Genomic DNA, 24,851 nt, shown 5'->3' on the forward strand with positions numbered 1-24,851 from the left:
TTCCTGTACGTGACAGGAGTGTGGCTCTGTGACCTCCACGCAGGATTCGTGTGCGGAACTGACACTCTGTCTGCTCCCACCCAGGGATGTCCAGGAGAACAGGAACCCCGAGGAGGAAGTGGACGAGTTCCTGGGCCATGCTATCGACGCCCGGACCATTGACCGCCTGCGTTCCAAGCATGTCCGCAGGGTGCTGCTCACCTTCCACGACCCCCAGCTAGAAAACAAGGTGGGGATCGGAGGGAAACAAGGGAGGGGGAATGGGGAAGAGGAGTTGAGGGGGGGGAGAGGGAGGGTGGTGGGAGAGGGCGAGCAGGGCAGAAAAAAAGGGGAGAAGAGGCTGGGGAAGCTGAATGGAGAAGTGCGGAAGGGGAAACGAAGGTCACACATGGGATGCTCCATCCCATGTCTTTAACCCCATGGTTACCTCCACCCCATCCCCTCCTCCTGTCCCTGACCCCACTCCTTTCCCCCACCCCCACCCTACCCCTTGCTCCCTCTGTCTACCCACTTGGCACACCCACACACTACCCTTGCCGACCCACCCACCCCTTCTGCACCCTCACTTGTTCACCCCCCTCGCACCCATTCTTGCCCACCCACCTGATCGCCCCCTCCCCATCTCCTTGCCCCACCGATCCAATCCCTCACCCCAACCCACTCACTCAATTCCTCCCCCGCCCTCACACTCCCCTCTCCATCTCCCTCCTGTTCTCTCTCACTCTCTCACTCTCTGCCCTGCAGTACTCCAAAGAGGTGGACAACGGCTTTGCTGGTTACGTAGCCTGTGCCCTGCTGATCTTTGCCTTCATCTGCTCTGTGCAGATAGTGATCATCCCACAGTGAGTACTTCATTGGACGTGAGGAGGGACAGGACACAGAGAGTACCCACATCACTCCAAACCATCGTCTCCCTGAGACCAAAGGTTTCCCCAATCAAAGTCACAGTCTAGTTGACTCAGCCAGTTCTGTCACTGGCACAACCCTCTCCCATGGTCAAGGACAACTTCCAGAAGGTGGCATCCATCACTAGGGACCCTCACCATCTGGGACACGCCCTCTTCTCGTTGCTACCATTGCGGAGGGGGTACAGGAGCCTTAAGACCCACACCCAGTGATGTTGTCATTGGAGCTTCTGCTGGTGTCTCTGTACCTCTGGGTTGTTACGGGATGGTGACCCCCATGAAGAGCCTTCCTCCTTTCACAGTCAGGCTTGGCACTGTCCTTGGCAGAGTGCTGTGTGCACAGGTGCAATGAAAAACTTACCTACAGCAGTATCAGGGACACAACGTTCTCAAGGAAACATAAATTAAACATGAATTATACACAATTTTTATGAGAAAGGACACAATTAGAACAAACAGGTCCATTGTAGTACAAAGTGGTCACAGTGTTGCTGTACTGAGGTGGTGATCAGGGTTGTACTGGTTGGTTCTGAATGTTTGAAGGGAAGTAGCTGTTCCTGAACCTGGTGATGTGGGACTTCCGGCTTCTGTACCTCCTGCCCGATGGGAGCTGTGAGAAGATGGGATGGCCCGGATGGTGGGGATCGCTGGTGATGGACGTTGCCTTCCTGAGGCAGCACCTCCTGTAGACACTACTGATGGTGGGGAGGGAGGGATGTGTCCGTGATGTATTGGGCAGAGTCCACGACTCTCTGCAGCAAGGGTTTCCGTCCTTTCTTAAGCCATGGACCAATACCATTAAGCAAGGGGTCCGTGGACCCCAGGTTGGTAACACCTGATCTGCATCTTCTTACATTCCTGTGCACTCGAATTGCTGTACCAGACTGTGATACAACCAGTCAGGACATTTCCAACAGTACATCTGCAGCAGTTTGTTCGATCCCTCCTTCTCTTCCTCACCCCCTCCCCAACCTCCACCTTCAGAGTTATATAGCACAGAACCAGGCCCTGTGGGCCAACTCACCCATGCCAACCATGCCTGTGTGTTGGAAGTTCTGAGAGTGCAAGATGCTCCTTACAATTGACTAACAGGACGGAGAAAGCCCCGAGGCATCTTGCAGAAGAACATTGAATCCAGGCTAGAGATGGAGAGCACTAATCTGTGCTGCAAGTTACTGTAGTGCCTTACGTGCACAGGTACATTGTGAGCTTCAAGTTCACCAATAGCATCTCCCTGACCAACCACACCCATGGAAGCTCACCATTGCCTCCAGCCTCCTTCACTCCAGGGCCAGACAATCTCTCACATTCTCATCTCATTAATACCGTTGAGAAGGAGGTACAGGAACCTGAGGACCTACTCTCGATAATTCAGGAGCAGCTTCCTCCTCTCTGCCATCAGATTTCTGAATGGTTCATGAACACATCTTTTGGATGATTAATGTATTTATTATAACATCGTAATTTTTAAGTCTTGCACTGTACTGCTGCCAGAGACCAACAGATTTCACTCCGCAATACTACTAACCAACCTCTCTTTATTTCTCTCTTCTCCCCCACCCCTCCCATTGGGCAGAAGATACAAAATCCTGAAAGCACATACCATCAGGCTTAAAGGACAGCCGTCCCACTGCTGTCAGACTACTAAATGGTCCCCTAGTACGACAAAATGGACTCTTGACCTCGCAATCTGCCTCGTAGTGGCCTTTGCACCTTATTGCCTGCTTGCATGACTGTTAGGGCCATAGACAAAGTAGATTGTGGGAAATCTTTCCCCATTGCTAAGATAGCGAGAACGAGGACCTTGACGTACTGATGCGGTGAAATGATCTGTCTGGATGGCATGCAGATCAAGGTTTTTCACTGTATCTCGGTACGTGGGACAATAATAAATCAACTTAATAGGAAATGAAAACAGAGAATTTATGAAACTCTGGTTAGACCACACTTGGAATATTGTGTTTAGTTCTGGTTGCCTCATTAGAGGAAGGATGTGAAAGTTTCAGAGAGGGTGCAGAGGAGATTTACCGAGATTTACCAAGATTCTACCTGGATTGAGGAGCATGTCTTATGAGGGTGGGTTGAATGAGCTATGACTTTTTAAGGTGATTGGAGGGAAGTATAGGGGGGATGTTAGAGGTAGGGTTTTTACACAGAGAGTGGTGGTGATAGAGGCAGATACATTAGAGACATTTAAGAAACTCTAAGCTAGGCGTATGGATGATAGAAAAATGGAGGTCAATGTGGGAGGGAAAGGTTAGATTGATTTTGCAGTAGGTTAAAAGGTTAGCACAGCACTGTGGGCCAAAGGGTCTGTTCTGTACTCTAATGAACAAAGTGCGTTGTCTCAGCGTGACCATAATGCTGGGATTGTCAGGCTGTGAGATGGGGGTTCCCCCACCCTACACCTGATATCCTTCTCTCCCTTCCGCTGCCCCCACACCCAGCACTGGCAAGGGGCTTTCGGCTGTGAAGCTGAGGTTCCCACCCCAGTCCCAGATCTCCACAGAGGCCCCCAGCCTGGTCTCCAACCTTCCAGAGGAGGGAGGGGAGGGGTTTGGGGACTGCCTGGGGAGCCCTTCCCCTACGAGATGCCGGGGGGGGGGGGTGTGATGGGAAGTGGATGATCTCAGCTGGAGAGATCAAGGGAAGTGGCCTGTTGTTTCTTCTGACTGTGGGAGAACCCGGCCCCCGTCGCTAGGCTCTCCCTCACCCTTCCTCCTCTACCCCACAGTTCCTCCCTGATGCTGGGTTCTTTCCTCTGCTGCTCCCTGGTACTGATCGGCATCCTGTACATCTGCACCGTCTACTCTTGTCACAGTGTGAGTACAGGGGGCTTCACAGGTACAGACCCTTCCCTGTCCAGTGTGCTTACTGTCCGTGTATAGGGGGCAACTCTTTCAGTGTTAGTGTGCTCACCCTCAGTGTGTGCCTGTATCTCTGCGTGTGTCCCTGTGTGTGTGTGTGTGTGTGTGTGTGTGTGTGTGTGTGTCTCCCTATACGCCTGTGCATGTGTGTTACTGACTGTGCCTGTGTTGTTGGGGCGTTTGGTATGACGGAGTGGTGCCTCTGTAGAAGGGAGGGAAGGTGGAGGGATGTAAAGAGGGGAGAGCTGAAGCAGGAGGGATGGTGGGGGAGAGAGAGGGAGAGCAAGGAGGGTGGGGCAGAATAGAGGGGGAATGGAGAGGAGAGGAAGGGAGAGGTGAGGGAGGGATTGAGTGCATAGTGGTGGCGAGAGTCTGGGGTGGTGAGGAGGTATGTAGTCAGGGAAGGGGTGACCCTGTTGTTGAGGTGGGGAATACTCAGGGTGGGGGTTGCTAGAGGGTGTGGTCAATGGACCCTCTTCCTCAGCCCTCATTGACCTCCCCGCCCACACCACAGCTCTTTGTGCTGCCGCTCCAGCGCCTTTCCAAGAAGATCGTGCAGTCGCGGGTCAACAGCACAGCGGTCGGCGTCCTCAGCGTCGCCCTACTCTTCCTGGCTGCCTTCATCAACATGGTGGGTGGTTCCTCACTCCCTTCCCCTAACACTCACCCCCATTACCCCCTCCCTCACCCCATCACCCCCTCCCTCACCCCTCAACCCTCACCCCTCACCCCTCCCTCACCCCTCACCCCTCATCCTTCCTCACCCCTCCCTCACCCTCTCCCCCACCCCGTCCCTTACGCCTACCCCAGCCCTCACCCCTCCCTCACCCCTCATCCCTCCCTCCTCCCCCCTCCTCGCCCCCTCCCTCACCCCTCCCTCATCCTCTCCCCCACCCCGTCCCTCACGCCTACCCCAGTCGTCACCCCTCCCTCACCCCTCATCCCTCCCTCCTCCCTCCCTCCCTCCCTCTTCACCCCTCCCTCACCCCATCACCCCTCCCTCACCCTCTCCCTCACCCCGTCCCTCACGCCTACCCCAGCCCTCACCCCTTCTCCCTGTCCCGCTGTCCCTGTCTCTCTAGCTCTCTGCCCCGGCGCATCGGACATTTACTCCTGGTCTTGCTCCTCCCCAGTTCTCCTGCAGCTCGGAGGATCTTCGTGAGTGTGTGGCTCGGATTCACAACGTGTCCCCGCAGATGGTCAACGCCTGTTCCCTCCGCACCCTTAACATCACCCTGGGGGATGAGAAGAATCTGTGTGGGGGAAGCTCCCCCGTCTGCAGCTTTCCTGAGGTGGGTGATGAGGGAGTGTCACGCTGTGTGAGGGGCAGTGAGGAGGGAGCGTCACGCTGTGGGTGGGGCGGTGATGAGGGAGTGTCACGCTGTGGGAGGGGCGGTGAGGAGGGAGCGTCACGCTGTAGGATGGGTGGTGAGGAGGGAGTGTTGTGCTGTGGGAGGGGCGGTGAGGAGGGAGCGTCACGCTGAGGGAGGGACGGTGAGGAGGGAGCGTCACGCTGTGGGACGGGCGGTGAGGAGGGAGTGTTGTGCTGTGGGAGGGGCGGTGAGTGGGGAGTGTCACGCCGAGGGAGGGGCGGTGAGGAGGGAGCGTCACGCTGTGGGAGGGGTGGTGAGTGGGGAGCATCACGCTGAGGAAGGTGGGACTGGTTCCCAGCTCTAATGTATTCTGTTCCTTCCATCTAACCCCCTTCACAACCACTCCTCTGTTCCTCTTCAACCCAAACCCTTCCCTCTCACCTCTCACCTCTCACCCTCCCCTCCCCCCCTCCCCCCCTCCCCCCCCCCCCCGACAGTACTTCACCTACAGCATTATTCTCTCCCTGCTGGGATGTGCTGCCTTCCTCCAGATCAGCAGCATTGGGAAGCTGGTCATCATGGCAGTCATCGAGGGCATCTACATGGCCATTGCCGAGGGACCCAAAGTCAACCTCTTCAACAACTTCGACCTCCTGGTCATGGCCAACACCCTGTGAGTCCCACCAGCCACCAGGAACTCAGCTCCCCCCACCCTCTCATGCTCCCCAATCCCTGATCTTTCCCCCAACCCCATTCTCCCGCTGTCTTCCCAAAACCCTTAACTCCTTCCCTCACCGATCAGGAGCCCATCCATTGTTGCCTTTAATATGCAACACCTGACCTTCACCAACCCCGTGGCAATGAATCCTATGGATTCAGCATTCTCTGCGAGAAGATCTTCCTCCTCGTCCCAGTTCTAAAGGGAGGTCTATTCACTCTGAGGCTGCACCCTGGGTTCGTGGAGCCTCCCACTTATGGAGATGACCCTTCCACATCCACTCTCTCCAGGCCTTTCAGCATCTGGGAGGTTTCAATGAGATTCCCTCCTGCATCCTTCTGAACTCCATCGAGTACAGGCCCAGAGACATCAAGCGTTCCTCGTACATCAAGCCTTTCATTCCCAGGGTTGTTCTTGTGAACCTCCTCTGGAGCCTCTCTGGGAGCAAAACATCCTTCCCTAGATACAGAGCCCAAAACTGCTGAATGATTTGTAAAGTTGAATCATAAGTCCTAGCTTCTATATTCTGTGACCTTGGCTAATAAAGGTAAGTATCCTATATTCCTTCTTGTGTTTCCTGCTTTGGGGATCTTTGGACTTGTACACTGAGGTCCATCTGTTCCTCAGGCTATTGGTGATGTTTACGCATAGGAACTTGAGGCTCTCAAACCTCTTGACCTCAAAACCATTGATATAGACAGGAGAATGTGCACTGGCCCCCTTTCTGAAGTCAACAATTAAACGTCTAACCAAACTAATCCCTTCTGCCTACACTGTGTCCATATCCTTCCTTTTCCTGTACACTCATGTGCCTACTTTGTAGAGTCTTGATTGAAGGGTCTCAGCTAGATACGATGATTGTCCATTTCCCTCCACAGACGCTGCCCGACCTTCTTAGTTCCTCCTGCCTTCTGTGTGTGTTGATCGTGAACATGTCCATCATATCTGCCTCCATCACCAACCCTGACAAAACCTTCTACGCACCCACTGCTCTCCACATTAAGGAAAAACCTAGCCCACACATCTACTCTGTCTACCTACGTCATTGTGCATGGCCTAGCTCTCCAAACTGTATCACCCCACACTGACCAGGATTAAACTCCAGCTGCCATTGCTCTGCCCGTGTTCCCTCCTGGTCAGTGTTGTCATGTAACCTCCCTGCCATCGTCATATCTCCTAACCTGGGGTCCGTGGACCTCTCAGACTTGTCAGCTGAGCTGGGCTGTATAGCCAGCCGCTTTTTGCTCTGAATGACCATGTCTTCTCTCTCTGCTCTTTCCCCCAGGACCAGCAACGACACCTCAGCCTGGTGAGTCTCCTGCTGATGGAACCTCATGTTTCCCCATTTCACCCCCACCCACCCCTTACCTGAGACAGCTCCGCGAACCCTTGCAGTCCATGTGGTGTGGTGGGCAGATATTGGACTTGGTTTATTATTGTCATGTGCACTGATACAATGAAAGCTTGTCTTCCATACTGTTCATACAGATCAGATCATTACACAGTGTATTGAGGTAGAACAAGGCAAAACAATAACAGAATGCAGAATAGAGTGTCACAGTTACAAAGAAAGTGCAGAAACTGTGAGGTCAAAAAGTCCAGCTTATCTCACTGGGGGACCATTTAATAATTTTATAACAGCGGGATAGAAGATGTCTTTGAGCCTGGTGATAAGTGCTTTCAGATGTTTGTATCTTCTGTCCAATGGGAGGAGAAGAGAGGATGTCTGGGGTGGGTGGGGTCTTTGATTATTCTGGCTGCTTTACTGAAGACAAGTGAGAAGTGTAGACAGAGTCCACGGTGGGGAGGCTGGTTTCTGTGATGTGCTGAGCTGTGATCACAATGATGTTCCAAGCAGTGATGCACCCAGACAGAATGCTTTCTATGCACATTGATAAACATTGGTAAAAGTTGACAAGGACATGTCAAATTGCTTTAGTTCCCAGGATTTAGACTGTGAAGGAATGGTTGATGTGTTTCCCAGTTGGGATGGTATGGGAGAGGCAGAGAGTGTCCCCCACCCCCACCAAGTCCTCCTGGGCAGAAGAGGTGGAAGTTTAGGAGATGCCGTCCACATAGTCCAGGCATTGACTACCTATTGGTGTATTGTGTGTGCCTGTGGTGTGGGAGGGTGTTTAGTGGAGGTGGGATGGGAGTGCCAATTGAGCGGGCTGCTTTGTCCATCACCACTGCTGTCCTGCAGATGGCGGAGAAGTAACGTGGCAGTATGTGGAGTGCATGGACTAACTCCATCCGGGCAAGTAGTGAGAGACCTTGAGTTGTCAGGAAGGGAGTCACTCACCACAGGATCCCCAGCCTCTGACATGCTCTTGTAGAGAAGCGTTTCCCTGTTTGGTGGTGACTCCCAAGATGGAGATGTGGCTGATGGGGTTGTGATGGAATGTACGTTAACCCTCTCCCATTCTCCCCACCTCTCTGTACGTGCCGTTTTGCAGTGAGGAGCTGGTGTCTAAGGTGCCCCTGAAATACCGTGACCCCGATGGTGCTGTTGGTCTCCATGTTGGTCCTGTACCTGCATGCACAGCAGGTGGAGTCCACGGGCCGGCTCGACTTCCTCTGGAAGCTGCAGGTAAGGAACGTGCTCCCGGCGAGGAAGGGCGGAGGGGGGACCAAGTGAGGAAAGAAACAAGTTAATGAGGGGAGGGGAAGGAGTGAGGGCATGGAGGGCCAGTGAATGAAGGGGTGGGGGCGAGGGGTGGATTGAGGGAAAGGGGAAGGGAGAGGAGAGGAGAGGACAGGTGCAGTCTACAGCCCAGCTTGACCCTCTGCAAGCTGGAGGTAGGGGAAGGAGGCGGGCTGGGAGAGGAATGGGAGTGGAGGGGAACGAATGGGGAACGGGACTGATGGCCAGCTAAATAGGGAGGGGTGACAAAGGGGAAGGGGGAAATGGGTTGGCAGGGGGAGATTGAGAGGGGTGAGGGAGAGAGGGGGTGAAGGTCTGGGTTGGGGGGGGAAGGGGAGCTGTGAGGGTGAGGTGATGTCCTGGAGAAGGGAGCAGAGGAGATTCTCCAGGGTGTTGTCCTGGACTGGAGGTCTCTAGTTACAGGGAGAGATGTGTGCCGTTTATGAGGTTGAGAGGTGTAGACAGGGTGGGGAGTCAGAATCTTTTTTCCCCCCACAGTAGTGGTATCAGAAACAAGAGGAGGTGAGAGGGAGGAGGTTCAAAGGGGACCTGAGGGGTAAGTTTTCCCACACAGAGAATGGGTGATATCTGGAAGTTACAGCCAGAGGAGGGAGTGGAATCAGAGACACTGGTTGTGTTTGATGGGCATTCAGATGGGCAGGGGGTAGAAGGACAAGGTCCAAATGGGGCAAATGGGATTGGCAGAGATATGTAAAAATATTGGCAAGGTCCATTCTGGACTTGTTGCTGAGTAATGAACCTTCCAGGTAACTGACCTTTCAGTGCGAGAGTGACTACAGCTCAAAGTTTTTTTTTAAAAGATTAAAGTTCTTTTAAAACAATTAGCTGTATTTGTCACATGTACATTGAAACCTGCAGTGGAATGCATCATTTTAGTAAAGAAAGCTTTTGGCTCATTGGCCTTCATAAATCAATGTATTGTGTACAGGAGATAGGATGTTATGTTGAAGTTGTATAAGACGTTGGTGAGGCCTAATTTGGAGTATTGTGTGCAGGTTTGGTCACCTACCTACAGGAAAGATGTAAACAAGGTTGAAAGAGTGCAGAGAAAATTTACAAGTATTTTGCCGGGACCTGAATTATAAGGTAACATTGAATAGGTTCGGACTTTACTCCCTGGAATGTAGAAGATTGATGGGAGACTTGATAGAGGTGTACAGGATTATGAGGGGTATAGATAGGGTAAATGCAAGCTGGCTTTTTCCACTCTGGTTGGGTGGGATTACAACTAGAGGTCATGAGTTAAGATATGATAAGATAAAACTTTATTTATCCTGAAGATAATTATTGTTGCAAGGTTGCTCAGTCAGAAATATATACTTTAAAATACAAAATGTAAGCATTGAGGTGTGAAAGAAATACAACGTGCATTAAAAAGTTAAAGTGCAGAATACAGATGTACAATGAAACTATATACTTACATACGTAAGGAGGAGCAGTTGTAGAGTTTTATAGCCACAGGGAGAAAGGATCTCCTGTGGCATTCGGTTATGCTCCTCGATGGAATCAATCTGTTACTAAAGGTCTGTTTGTCATGGAGGGGTTGAGCGGGATTGTCCATAATGCTCCGTAGCTTCTGCAGCATCCTCCTCTCAGACACAACCACCAGGGAATCCGGTTCCACCCCAGAACAGAACCAGCCTTCCTGACTAGGCTATCGATCCTCTTGGTATTGGCTGCTCTCACCCTGTTGCCCCAGCATACTACAGCGTAGAATCGAATGCTGGCCACCACTGAGTCGTGGAACATCTGCAGCCTAGTACTGATTGACATTGATTGACTTTGAAAGGTGAAAGGTGAAAAGATTAAGGGGAACATGAGCGGAAACGTCTTCTCTCAGAGGGTGGTGAGAGTGTGGAACAAGCTGCCAGCACAAGTGGTGCATGCAAGCTCAATTTCAACGTTTAAGAGAAGTTTGGACGGGTACATAGAAGTTGGGGTATGGAGGGCTATGGTCCTGGTGCAGGCCAATGGGAGGAGGCAGCTTAAATAGTTTGGCACGGATGAGTGCTGTACTTTCTCATAACTATTTGTGTCAACACCCAGTACAGTCCGAGGATGTGCTGGGGGCAGCCTGCAAATCTCACCATACTTCCGGTGCCACAATTTACTAACTGCTAACCGGTACACCTTTGGACTGTGGGAGGAAACCAGAGCACCCGGAGGAAACACACGCAGTCACGGGGAGAATGTACAAACTCCCTGCAGACAATGGCGGGAATTGAACCCCTGTAACAGCGTTATGCTCACTGCTACAGACAAGAGTAAGTATGGACCTTGTGAGAAAGTATTAAACTGGATCAGGGCAAATGACAAGAGCATTAGGCAGGAACTAGAGAGAGTTCATTGGAAAGAGGTGTTTTGGGCAAGTTCGCACGTGGATAGCGTTTAAAGACCAACTTCACACAGGTACGTTCCAGTCAGAAGGAAGGACAAGGATGGGAAGGTAACAGAACCCTGGATTTTCGAGAGACCAGATATGAATTGAGTCAGGAAGAGAAAGGAAATGGGTTGAGAGCGTTACAAATGCAGAAGGAGATGTGGGCTGTGAGGAGGGATACAGGGAGTGGTGAGGGATGGAGGGGGGACAAGGGCAGTAGAAGAGATTGAGGTTATCAACTTGAGTAGGAAAATTAAAGAGTCTTCCTTATTCCCAGTCTCTCAGGATCGGTGTGGTGAATTCTATTCTTGTTGACGGGGGGGGGGGGGGTGGGCGGGGAGATTTTTGTCCTTCCGCCCTGGTCCACACGCATCTGTCCTAGTTGTACAGCACAGAGACAGGCCTTCTGGTCATTTGTGTCTGTACTAACCCCCATTTCCCCAGCACTTGCTCCATAAATTTCCCTACCTTGGTGATACGAGTGCTACTCCAGATACCCCTCCAATGTTGTGGGAGTCTCTGCTTCCTCCCCCACCCTCAGACTGTGTTCCAGATTCCAGCCCCCCCCCCTCACGATTGGGATATAAGACTTCCCCCTCATATCCACTCTGAACCTCTGGAGAGTGCAGACACTGCACCATCTGCTGGCAGAGTCAGTGAGTTGAGAAGTATCTGTGAGGTAGAGTGAGACTGTCAATGTTTCAGGTGGAGACCCTGCATCAAGAAATCCTTCCTCAGTTCCTTACAGCCTCACGGAATCTCCTCAACCCACTGAGTTTTTTAAAATTTCAAAATAGACTTTATTCAAAAATAAAATTATGTACAATAAACCATTTAATGACTCTCAGTCCTTTACAGATGTCTCCATTATCGTCTATACATTTCCACACTTCTAGCCACCCACGTGGCATCCTGTTGGTTCACCTTTCCACACCACTGTTGAGGGGTATACTCCCCGCCACCCGACCCCTCCCACTCCCATGGGTGGAGAAACTTATACCGTGGTCCTTCCCCACCGGGCCCTTGCGATGGCTGCACCGAGTTTCAGTGCGTCCCTCAGCACGTACTCCTGCAGCCGAGAATGTGCCAGTCGGCAGCATTCTCCCACGGACATCTCCATGTGCTGGTAGATCATCAAGTTTCGGGCTGACCAAAGAGCGTCTTTCACCGAGTTGACGATCTGCCAGCAGCACCGGATGTTTGTCTCCGTGTGCGTCCCCGGGAACAGCCCGTAGATCAGAGAGTCCTCTGTTACGCAGCTCCTGGGGATGAAACGTGACACTAGCCCGTCCATCCTCCTCCACACCCTCTTTGCGAACTGGCAGTGTGCAAAGAGGTGGGTCACAGACTCCTCCTCACTGCAGTCTTCCCGTGGGCAGTGGGGTGCGGAGACGACGTTCCGGGCGTACAGGAGGGATCTGACTGGGAGGGCCCCTCTCACCACCATCCTGGTGCCTGTTGGTGAGATCTGGCGATGAGGCATTTTGCCAGATGAACTGGACGGTCTGCTCAGGGAACGACCCCACTGTGTCCATCACGTCCTTCTCCTGCAGTGCCTGCAGGACATTACACGCCGACCACTGCCTGATGGCCCTGTGGTCAAAGGCGTTCTCCTGGAAGAACTTTCCTACAAATGACAGGTATGGCGGCAATGACCAGCTGACTGGGACCTTGCGCGGGAGTGGAGCCAGACCCATCCTTCGTAGCCAGGGTGACAGGTAGAACCTGGGCACATAGTGGTACTTGGTGCCCACATACCTGGGTTCTACACACAACCTGATGCAGCCACACACGAAGCTGGCTATCAGGGTGAGGGCGACATTGGGGACGTTCTTGCCCCCGTTGTGCAGGGACTTGTGCATGACGGTCCGTCTGACCCGCTCCATCTTGGATCCCCAGACGAATCTGAAGACAGCCCGGGTGATTTCCAAGCTGTAGGAGCGGGGGACGGGCCAGACCTGCGCCAAGTACAGCAGCCCTGAGAGCACCTCACACCTGATGGCCAGGTTCTTGCCCGTTATCGACAGGGAGCGCCCTTCCCACAGTCCCAGATCCTGTTTCACCTTGGCAGTCCGCTCCTGCCAGTTCTTGTTGCACGCCTCAGCCCCTCCGAACCAGATCCCCAACACCTTCACGTGGTCAGACCTGATGGTGAAGGGGACGCTGGATCGGTCGGGCCAGTTGCCGAAGAGCATGGCTTCGCTCTTCGTGCGGTTGATCCTGGCCCCCGACGCTAACTCGAACTGTTCATAGGTGCCAATCAACCTGCGAACTGACCTCGGATCAGAGCAGAAGACGGTGACGTCGTCCATGTACAGGGAGGTTTTCACTTGGGTCCCTCCACTGCCTGGCAGCGTCACCCCTCTTATGCCCTCATCCCTCCTGATGGCTTCCGCAGAGGGTTCAATGCAGCAGACAAACAAGACAGGGGAGAGGAGACAGCCCTGTCTGACTCCAGACCTGATGGGGAAGCTGTCTGTTTCCCACCCGTTGACCTGGACTGCACTACGGATGTCTGTGTAGAGCAGTCTGATCCAATTCCTGATTCCTTCCCCAAATCCCATTTTGGAGAGCATGTCCGCCATGTACGTGTGCAATATCCTGTCGAAGGCTTTCTCCTGGTCCAAGCTGGCCAGGCAGGCGTTCACTCCCCTGTCCTGCACGTAGGCGATGGTGTCCCTCAGCAGCGTGAGGCTGTCTGAGATCTTCCTGCCCGGTACAGCACAGGTTTGGTCTGGGTGAATCACCTGTCCCAGAACAGACTTGACCCTGTTGGCGATAGCCTTGGACAGGATCTTGTAGTCCACATTCAGGAGAGAGATGGGTCTCCAATTTCTAATGTCCTCCCTTTCCCCCTTCTGCTTGTAGATGAGGGTGATGTTGCCCTTCCTCATGGACTCTGACATACTGCCGGCCAGAAGCATAGCGTTGTACACTTCCAGCAGGTCTGGGCCCCTCCAGTTCCACAGAGCTGAGTACAACTCAGCCGGTAAGCCGTCGCTTCCGGGAGTCTTACCCGACCCAAAGGAACGGATGGAGCCTGTCAGCTCGTCCAGGGTCAGTGGCTGATCCGGACTCTCCCGCTTGCCGTCGTCTAAGACCTGCGTGATAAACGACAGGAAGTTGCGGGAGGCTGTGGATTCTGTAGCCTTTTCGTCGTACAGACCGGCATAGAAGGACTTGCAGATCCTCAGTATGTCGGTCTGCGAGGACGCGACTGAGCCGTCCTCTTCCTTAAGGTCAACCTACTGAGTTCCTCCAGCATTGCTCCCTCTGACCCCCTCAAAGACTATCTACCCCTTCTGCACCCCTCTAACTCTGGACAGATTTGCATCAAAACATCCACTGAAATGTTCCATTTGCGCTCGCAACCAACATAAGCTGGGTGTGTGCTGAGGGCAGCCTGCAAGTGTCGCCTCGCGTCTGTCGCCAGCCAAGCATCATACCCACAATGCTCAGCAGAACAACGCAAGCAACAACAGCAGCTCAATAATGGCAATAAAAAAAAACAAGCCTCTTTTCCCCCTGACAGACAGGCGTCCAATCCCAAGCTTCTATCAGGTCCCCCCTCAGCCCACTCTGCTCCAGGGAGAATAGACCCAGACTTTCCACGGCGGCACAGTAGCGTAGAGGTTAGCGTAATGCTATTGCAGCGCCAACGATTACCGTATGTTTTGATGTACACATGACAAGTAAGGTTAATCTTTCTTTGAATTGAGAGTCTCCATCGCAGGAAACCTCCTGGTAAATCTCCTCTGCATCCTCTCTCCAGCGCTTCCTTTATACACCCCTGTCTATCCCTGATACAGGGAGAAGTTCCCTGTAGTCTCTCCTTCCTAGAACCCTTCCTAATGTTGTACAGCTCAATCATGGTACCCTCTTGAACCCCTCCACTCCAGGGAGAACAGATTCAATCTCTTCATGAAGCTGAAACACTCTGTCCCAGGGAGCTTCCTGGGGAAAGTCCCCGGCAACCCCTCCAGCAGCGACCAGGACTGCACACAGTACTCCAACTCAAAGTCAGGGTGGAGTCTACTGTCACCAGCACAAGTTCACGTGTGCACAGGTGCAGTGAAGAACTTCCCCGCAGCAGCGTCACAGACCAGGGTTTGCTACGGCTGTCAAGTGACCCCAACCCCCCCCCCCACCTCCACTGTTCTGGGCTGATGGAGGCAAATCTCTTTGTGACTTCTTCACACTTACCACTTCCCAAGGGTCCCTCTTGTTCCCCACGCCCAGTGAAGACAGGTCTCCCCTCCACCACCCTGCCTACCTGTCACCTTCCAAGATCCTTCTGTTCCCCAGCACTGCCCGTCACCTCCCGTCGCCCCTCTGCTCTCATGCCCAGTGAAGGGAGATGTCCCATGTTCCACCTTCACCACCCTGTCTACCTGCCACCTTCCAAGGCTTTTGTCCCCCAGCACCCTCCGCCACGTCCGATACCTGGGAATGCCCTTTCTCTTCTGCCTGACCGCCCGACACCGTGTCCCCACTGCAGGCCACCGAGGAGAAGGAGGAGATGGAGGAGCTCCAGGCGTACAATCGGCGCTTGCTGCACAACATCCTGCCCAGGGACGTGGCTGCCCACTTCCTGGCACGCGAGCGCATGAACGACGAGCTCTACTACCAGTCCTGCGAGTGCGTGGCCGTCATGTTCGCCTCCATCAGCAACTTCTCCGAGTTCTACGTGGAGCTGGAGGCCAACAACGAGGGCGTGGAGTGTCTGCGGCTCCTGAACGAGATCATCGCCGACTTCGACGAGGTGATGGAGGTTGGGGGTGGAGGGTGTTACGGGAGCGTGGAGCAAGGATGACAACGGAGTTGGATTAAATGTTTTTACTGAGTCTTTGTACACACGGGCAACTCGCAGTGCGGGAGTGACGAACCGGGCCCGCTGAGGCAAAAACGTGGACTTGAAAACCCACGCAGAAAAAGCAGAGAGAGCTCTCCGCTTGTAGGAGGCTCAGTCAATCGGCTGCATGTGTACTTGACACATTTTCTCAATCAATCCGTTATGTTTCAGGGTGTTGTGGAGGTTTCATTTAGATGGTGAGTAACACACACAAAATGCTGGAGGAACTCAGCAGGTCAGGCAGCATCTAAGGATTGAAACGATGACTCTTTATTCCTCTTCATAGATGCTGCCTGACCTGCCCAGTTCCTGCAGCAGTGGCAGTCCTGATGAAGGGTCTCAGCCCAAAACGTCGACTGTTTACTCTTTTCCACAGATGCTACCTGGCCTGCTGAGTTCCTCCAGCATTTTGTGTGTATTGCTCTGGATTTCCAGGGCCTGAAGATAGGTAAGTCCCCTGGTCCTGATCGAATGCATGCCAGGGTACCAAAAGAAATGTCAGAAGTTTAGTCCAGGCTTTGGTGATGATTTACCAAAATTCTCTGGACTCTGGGCAGGTCCTGGCAGACTGGAAAATAGAAAATGTCACTCCACTGTTCAAAAAAGGATGTAGGCAAAAGGCAGGTAACTATAGGCCAGTAGTTAAACATCTGTAGTTGGGAAAATGCTTGGGGCTATCATTAAAGAAGGAATAGCAAGGCATCTGGAAAGAAATGGATCCATCAGGCAGACACAGCATGAATTCAGCAAAGGCAGGTCCTGTTGGACAAACTTACTGGAGTTCTTTGAGGATATAACAAGCGCAGTAGATGGAGGGGAACAGGTGGGCATCATTTACTTGTATTTCTAGAAGGTGTTCAATAAGGTGCCACATAAAAAAATTTTCCATAAGATAAGGATGCATAGAGTTGGGGTGATGTGTTAGCATGGATAGAGGATTGGTTAAGTAATAGAAAGCAGAGAGTTAGGGTACATGGGTGTTTCTCTGGTTGGCAATCAGTGGTGAGTGGTGTGCCACAGGGGTCAGTGCTGGGCCTACAACTGCTCTTGATATACGTTAATGATCTGGAAGAGGGGATCGAGTGTAGTGTATCTAAGTTTGCTGATGATACTAAATTGAGTGGAAAAGCAAATTGTGCAGAAGATACAGAGAGTCTGCAGAGAGATATAGATATGTTAAGTGAGTGGGCAAAGGACCGGCAGATGGAGTACAATGTTGGTAAATGTGAGGTCATCCACTTTGAAAGGGAAAATGAAACAGCAGATTATTATTTAAATAGTAAAAGACTGCAGCACGCTGCTATGCAGAAGGACTTGAGAGTGCTTGTGCAAGAATCGCATAAGGTTGGTTTGCAGGTGCAGCAGGCTATCAAGAAAACAAATGGAATGTTGGCCTTCATTGCTAAAGGGATTGAATTGAAGAGCAGGGAGGTTATGCTGCAACTGTACAGGGTACTGGTGAGGCCACACCAGGAGTACTGCGTGCAGTTCTGGTCTCCTTACTTGAAGAAGGGTATACTGGCTTTGGAGGCAGTGCAGAGGAGATTCACCAGATTGATTCCAGAGATGAGGGGTTTAGACTATGAGGAGAGGTTGAGTCATCTGGGACTGTACTCACTGGAATTCAGAAGACTGAGAGGAGATCATATAGAAACATATAAAATTATGAAATGGATAGATAAGATAGAGGCAGGAAAATTGTTTCCGCTGGTAGGTGACACTAGAACTAGGGGACATAGCTTCAAGATTCGGGGGAGTAGGTTTAGGCCGGAGATGAGGAGGAACTGCTTTTCCCAGAGGGTGGTGAATCTGTAGAATTCTCTGCCCAATGAAGCAGTGGAGGCTACCTCAGTAAATATATATAAGACAAGGTTGGATAGATTTTTGCATAGTAGGGGAATTAAGGGTTACGGGGAAAAGGCAGGTAGGTGGAGATGAGTCCATGGCCAGATCAGCCATGATCTTGTTGAATGGCGGAGCAGGCTCAATGGGCCAGATGGCTGACTCCTGCTCCTATTTCTTATGTTCTTATGTCCATCATCTGCAGAATCTCTTGTGTTTATCATTTAGATCAGGGGTTCCCAATATTTTTATGCTATAACTGGTGGTTCATGGGCCCCAGGTTGGGAACCCCAGATTTAGATAGTGTCTGTGTCTATATCTGAGTGTGTATCCACGTAGACCCTTGTTTACATGTGTGTGTCTACTTGTTTCCATGTGCATCTGTACATCTTTGTGTTTGTATCCTTGTACATGTGTCTCTTTGTGTATCTGTCTGCTCATGTCTCTGTGTGTCCATGTACGCTCAGTGGCCACTTCATTAGGTACACCTCGTTAATGCAAATATCTACTCAGCCAATCATGTGGCAGCAACTCAATGCATAAAAGCATGCAGACGTGGTCAAGAGGTTCAGTAGTTGTTCAGACTAAACACCAGGATGGGGAAGAAATGTGATCTAAGTGACTTTGACTGTGGACTAATTGTTGGTGCCAGACAGGGTGGTTTGAGTTTCTCAGAAACCGCTGATCTCCTGGGATTTTCACGCACAATAGTCTCTGGGGTTTATACAGAATGGTGCAAAAACAAAAAAAACGTCTAGTGAGCGGCAGATTGGTGGGTGAGATATAGGCCAAACATGGACAATGGGCAAGTGGGACTGGCTTAGATGGGAATGTTGGTCAGCATGGACTGGATGGGCCAAAGGTCCTATTTTTGTGCTCTTTGTGTATGTGAGGGAGAATGTGGTAAATGTGGTAATTACGTAATGGTGTCTATGCGAGATGGTCACTGTGTGTGTGTGTGTGTGTGTGTGTGTGTGTGTGTGTGTGTGTGGCTGTGTGGACCAGATGCAGAGGGACACGTGCTGAGTTCCGTTAACCTGCTGCTCTGGTCCCCAGATAATCAGTGAGGAGCAGTTCAGGCAGCTGGAGAAGATTAAAACCATCGGCAGCACCTACATGGCTGCCTCGGGACTCAACGACAACACCTACGATAAGGTGAACAAGTCCCACATCACAGCGCTGGCCGATTATGCCACTCGGCTGATGGAGCAGATGAAGTACATCAACGAGCATTCCTTCAACAACTTCCAGATGAAGATCGGTGAGTGCTGGATGCTGGAGACACAGAGGAGGCATCTCTATCTATCTATCTATCTCAGACATCCCACCCTGCAAAAACTCATATCAGGGAGGTAGCACCATCAATTTGCGGGAGACTTCCGGGAGAGGTGGGATGTCTGCAATAGAGTAGCTCCTTAGCAGCTGGCCAGCTAGTTTAAATAACATTAGCTATGCTAATGAACGAATGACACCTGTTAAACTCACCTCAACATGTCTTTTACATTTTAACCCACCATGGGCAATAGAAAAGTCATTGTTGCAAACAGTGCAGTGAGCAACACCGTCATTATTTTGACCCCTACCAGGCAGGGGTACACTTTAGTGTAGTCTAGGGTGACGTACGTTTTATATTTTCCTTTTTTTTGAACACTCTGCCATGGCACGCTCTCGCTCTCTCGCTCTCGCTCTTTCTCGCACTCTCGCTTTTTCTCTCTCACTCTCGCGGTTGCTCTCAAAAAAATTGATTTCCGTGATATTGCATATAATCTGTGGGCATCAGGGAGCCACTATTCATATGCAGGAGACTTCCGGGAGGTGGGATGTCTTTTCTCTCTTTCTCTCTCTCTCTCTCTCTCACTCACTCTCACTTTCTCTCTGCACATGGTACACAAGCCACACATGTCTTGGCGCACACACACAGAGGAGGCATCTCTCTCTCTCTGTCGGTCTCGGTCTCAGTCTCTCTCTCTCTGTCTCTGTCACCCTCTCTCTGTTTCTCTCTCTCTCACACACACACACACTGGGATAAACACTCTTCACCATCACTGTGTGTTTTGTCGGTGAGTGTGCTGTGTTGCCCAGGACTGTTCTCACAGCCCCTCCCCCTCCTCAGGACTGAACATTGGCCCAGTGGTTGCGGGAGTGATCGGGGCTCGGAAACCTCAGTACGACATTTGGGGGAACACAGTGAACGTTGCCAGTCGTATGGACAGTACCGGAGTCCCCAACAAGATCCAGGTCAGTAGGGGAGGGCAGACATTGACACCCAGTCACTTTGGTAACGGGAGAGAGTTGACCTGGGCCACGTGCTCCCATCTCTGTGTGACGGGATATGGTGCAGATAGGACTGAGGGTAATAGAGCCAATACAGGCCCTTTGACCCAACTGGTCCATGCCGACTGTATTGGCCGGCAAGCTGCCTGCATTTGAACCTCTCCTACCCTTGTACTTATCTGGATGGTTTTTAAACGTTGCTAATGTGTCCGTCTCAACTAGTGCTTCTGGTACCCTCTGTGTGGAGAAGCTGTCTCTGGTGTTCCTTTTAAATCTCTTGCCTCTCATCTTAAATTTGCTCCTTGTTTTTTTTAGGACCCCCTCTCTGGGGGAGGGGTGGGGAAGGACTATGTGCTTTTCACAAGCAAGAGAAAATCTGCAGATGCTGGAAATCCAAGCAACACACACAAAATGCTGGAGGAACTCAGCAGATCAGACAGCATCTATGGAAAAGAGTAAACAGTTGATATTTCGGCCAGGCCTGAAACATCGAGTGCTTACTCTTTTCCATAGATGCTACCTGGCCTGCTGAGTTCCTCCAGCATTTTGTGTGTGTGGCTTGTGCCTGTCATGCCTCTCCTCAATCTCCTATGTTCCAGGGAATATAACTCAGAAGCCCAAATCGAGGCAACATCCTGGTGAATCTCTTCTGCACTCCTTCTAGTTTAAAGACATCTTCCCCATAACGGGGCTGACGAAAACTGAACACAATATTCCAAGTCTTGTACAATGTGCCAACTCCCGTACTCAGTGACCTGACTGATGGCCAGCGTACCAAACGCCTTCTTTATCACCCTGTCTACCTGTGAATTATCCACTTGCACTCCGAGGTCCCTCTGTTTCATAACGCTCACTGGGACCCTACCTTTATCTGTAGATGTCCCACACTGGTTTGACATCCAAAAGTGCAAAACCTCACATTTGTCTGGATTGAAAGCCATTTGCCAGTCCTCAGCCCAAATTCCCAGCTGATCAAGGACACCCACGCCCCCTGGGATGCCTTGTAACCTTACACTGTCAACACCACCACCTAGTTTGGAATCGTCCTCAAACTTCCTAACCACACCTTGTGCATTCACCTCCAAGTTGGTCACCTGGATGACAGCTGAGTCGTACAGCTCAGCATTATAAACAGGTCTCCAGACCAAGAAACAACTTTCAACCAGCACCCGGGTGAAACAGTTGCCCCTCAGACCCATTAAAATCACTCCCCTCTTACTTTAAGCCTCTATTCTCTAGTTTTAGACTCCCCAACCTTGGGATAAAGACTCTGACCACCCACCTTATCTCTGCCCCAAATGATTTTATACACTTCTAAATGCTCCAAGCAATAAAGTTCCAACCTAGCCAACCTCTCTCCATAACACAGTCCCTGGAGTCCCGGCAACATCCTCATAAATCTCTGCACACTTAATGGCATTGTTTCTATAGTAGGGCAACCAAAACCGAACACAAGTGTGGCCTCACTAATGTCTTGTACAACTGTAACATAACATCCCCACTCCTGTACTCAGACCCTGACTGACGAAGGCCAGCCTTCACCACCGTCTTCCACGTTTAGGGAACTATGTACCTCTGTTCTCCACTGTGAAGCTCCTACCCTGGTTTGATTCCCAAGCTCCAACACCTCACACTGCTTCGAATTAAAACTTCATTTGCAGCCCTCGGTCCACTCACCCAGCTGATCAAGATCTCTCTATAGATTTTGATAACCTCCAATGTCTATCATATCACTTATTTTAATGACATTTGCAAACTCACTAAGCAAGCCAAATTGTTTATTTCAATAACAAAAAAACAAAGATCCCAGCACTGACCCATGACACACAACTAGACAAAGGCCTCTAATCCAAGAAACGTCCCTCAACCATCACCCTCTGCTTCGTATCGTTGAGCCAATTATGGATCCAACCTGCGCCCCCACCCCAGCCCCCCCCGATCATGTGCTGTCTGATGGGGTAGCGGGTCTCGGGGCAGTGGGGGTCTCTGGGGGAGATCTGCCCTCTCTAACTTGCTGCCTTCTTTTCCCTCACCCCCTACCCCTCACAGGTGACACGCGATGTGTACCAGGTCCTGGCATCCAAGGGGTACCAGCTGCAGTGTCGAGGTCTGGTCAAGGTCAAGGGCAAGGGGGAGATGTTGACCTACTTCCTTGGACCGTGCGCCTGCCCCAGCTAACAATAACCAAGGGGTGTGGGGGGTGTGAGTGAGACCACCCTCCACAATACCCCACTCTACCCCTTAGCGGGGGTGGGGCTAGATCAAGGCAGTGATCAAGGCTGCCTCACCAGACACAACCTCTTCTGTGAAGACCTCAGGTGCCAAACGTGGAAGAAACTGGTGGTGGGTGGGATGGGCAGTCAGTCCCAGACCCATCCCGAGAGGAATTATTTATTTATTCTTCTACTGGTTTTTTCCCTACAGTTTCCTCTCCTCTCTTCGCCCTTCTCTATATCTTCAACTCAGGTCCACATTCCGAACCCACTCTCCCTCTCCTCTCATCATCCCTTCTCTCTGACCCCCATTTTTGCTATCCCTTTTTCTTAACTCTCCCTCCCCTTGCCTTGCATCTCTTTTGTACTCCCTCCTCATCCCTTCCTCTCCCGCCTCGCCCCTTTCCGCAACCTCCCCATTGCCTCTCCCTGGAGAACCGCTGACAGTACAGGACGCCCTCAGATTTTGTTAATGGGGAACAGGAGGTGTGTAGGGAAGGGAACCATGATAACCACCGCCCCCCTGCACACATCTGGGTATGTGGCAGGGGGAGAGATCACTTAGTGACTGGGGTCTGAATCCAGGAACTGTGTTTGGTCTTGGTACCAGCTCCCACTGCTCAAGTCCTGTTTGTCTGTCGTTGCCAATGTGAGGAGTGAGGGGTTTTATATCAGTGTTTGGGGGGGTGTTAGGTGTGGGGGTGTTTCTATAGGGAACAGGTGTATGGCCTGAGAGGAGGGGGCTCTACAATGGGAATTGCAAAAAATAAAGACCTGATACCTTTAACCAACCCCTGTCATTTGGGTCATCATTGGGCAGACCAGGAGAGAGGATATGGAGGAAAGGGATGAGGGAGAGGAGAGAAGACCGTAAGACATAGGAACAGAATTAAGCCATTTGGCCCATTGAGTCTGCTTCACCATTCAATCTTGGCTGAGGCAGTTGAAAAGTCTTTGCTGATGATAAAATAAATGACTTAACTGGGCCCAGAATACACACAAGTTCAAGTCTAGATCACCTGGCTCTGCCACTCTCCTGCTTTCTTGCCATTACCTTTGACACCCTGACTAATCAACCTCCACTTTAAATATACTCAGTGACTCGGCCTCCACAGCCGTCTGTGACAATGAATTCCACAGATTCACCACTCTCTGGCTGAAGATATTCCTTCTCCTCTCTGTTCTGAAAGGGACGTCCTTGTGTCCTGAGGCTGTGCTCTCTGATCCTAGACTCGTCCACTAAGGAAAGCATCCTCTCCACATCCACTCTATCTAGGCCTTTCAATATTCGATAGGTTTCAGTGAGTTCCGCTCCTCCTCATTCTTCTAATCTCCAGCAAGGACAAGCCCAGAGCCATTAAATACTCCTCAAACCCTTTCATTCCCAGAATCATTCTCGTGAAACTCCTCTGGACCCTCTCCAACGTCAGCACATCCTTTCGTGGATAAGGGGCCCAGAACTGCTCACAATACTCCAAGTGCGATCAGACCAATGACTTATCGGTAGATAGATACTTTATTGATCCCTAAGGAAATTAGTGTCACAGTAGTATTACAGGTGCACAGTAGCAAAAAGCCTCAGCGTTACATCCTTGCTTTTATATTTTAGTCCTCTTGAAATGAATGCTAATATTGCATTTGCCTTCCTCACCACCAACTGAAACTGCAAATTAACTGTAGTGGTAGTTATTAGTGTTATTTCTATTTCACTAAGTTAGCCTCTCCCGCATGGGAGGAGTTCACATATTGTACAAGCACTGTTATCAATAAAGTTCGATTGAGCATCTTGCATGCTGGCGTCTTGGTGTGCTCTGCACTTTCCCTCAATATCGAACACAACATGGTGTCAGAAGTGGGTGATCATGGATAAATTGATGCCACAGACCAAGTGAGATCCCCAACAAGCTAGAATACGTTGTAATAATTTGTGGGCCACTAGCCTGGAGAGGTGCACAGAGACACAGGCACAGCAGAGAAGTCAGTCAAACTCTCTGGAAGAGAAAAGAAGACTTTTATAGTCCAAATAAATAAAATAATAAACAAACAAACAACCAGGGAAATGGAGCAAATACTTGCAGAACCCACATCTACTTACCTAATAAAGCCCCCCAAGACATTTGATTTCTCTTAACAAGGGGACTTTGAGAGATGGATTGGATGCTTTGATAGATTAAGAGTTGCAAGCAATCTCACTTGGGCTTCAGAAGAGCATCAAGTAAGTACACTGATATACTGCATGAGTGACAAAGCAGATGACATCATGGGTGGATTTGGACTGACAGATGCTCAGAAAAAGGAGTACAAAAAGTGCAGGACTAGTTCAAAGAGTATTCCACAAGAAAGTAAAAAGTGATGTATGAGAAGGTAAAGTTCAATTCTAGGAAACAGGAGTGAGATGAAAGTGTAAATGACTTCATCACAGCATTGTATGCCCAGTCAGACAACTGTGCATATGGAAATCTGAGAGATGAGCTCACTAGAGACAGGATTGTTGTCGGGTTACTAGACACTAAATTGTCAGAGAGACATCAGTTGTACGCAAATCTCACACTAGAGAAAGCTATTACTATGGCCAGGCAGAGTGAGAATCTTTATCAGCGACAAGCAGAACTGAGGTACGAAAACAATGCTCAGGTAAGGCTAGAAGCTGTACAAAAGGAAGGGTACAAACAATTGCTGCCAGAAAGACTACAGAAAGAGGTGACAGTAGAGCTCAGCTCAAACAAAACAGACAAGCAAAACACAGAGCAGATAAAATGTCCAACTGCAGGAGAAGCAGCAAGTCTGCATTCCATGTCAAAGAGCTCTGTCCAGCAAAAGAA

At 50.9% G+C, this 24,851-nt stretch overlaps 1 protein-coding gene across 1 annotated transcript in view; it reads left to right on the plus strand.

The window, feature by feature from the left end:
* LOC140191553 (adenylate cyclase type 5-like) overlaps window positions 1-23,780 on the plus strand; it is a 124,112-nt gene extending 100,332 nt beyond the window's left edge. Inside the window, 13 exon segments of the mRNA XM_072249028.1 lie at window positions 85-229; window positions 745-842; window positions 3,640-3,727; window positions 4,287-4,403; window positions 4,906-5,064; window positions 5,583-5,758; window positions 7,089-7,112; window positions 8,260-8,293; window positions 8,295-8,393; window positions 15,347-15,610; window positions 18,599-18,803; window positions 19,656-19,780; window positions 21,866-23,780. Coding sequence (XP_072105129.1) covers window positions 85-229; window positions 745-842; window positions 3,640-3,727; window positions 4,287-4,403; window positions 4,906-5,064; window positions 5,583-5,758; window positions 7,089-7,112; window positions 8,260-8,293; window positions 8,295-8,393; window positions 15,347-15,610; window positions 18,599-18,803; window positions 19,656-19,780; window positions 21,866-21,994 — 1,663 coding nt within the window. The 3' untranslated portion in view covers window positions 21,995-23,780.
* Window positions 23,781-24,851: the final 1,071 nt, after the last annotated feature.

The sequence above is a fragment of the Mobula birostris genome, chromosome X (genome assembly GCF_030028105.1).
Source record: "Mobula birostris isolate sMobBir1 chromosome X, sMobBir1.hap1, whole genome shotgun sequence".
Classification (NCBI taxonomy): domain Eukaryota; kingdom Metazoa; phylum Chordata; class Chondrichthyes; order Myliobatiformes; family Myliobatidae; genus Mobula; species Mobula birostris.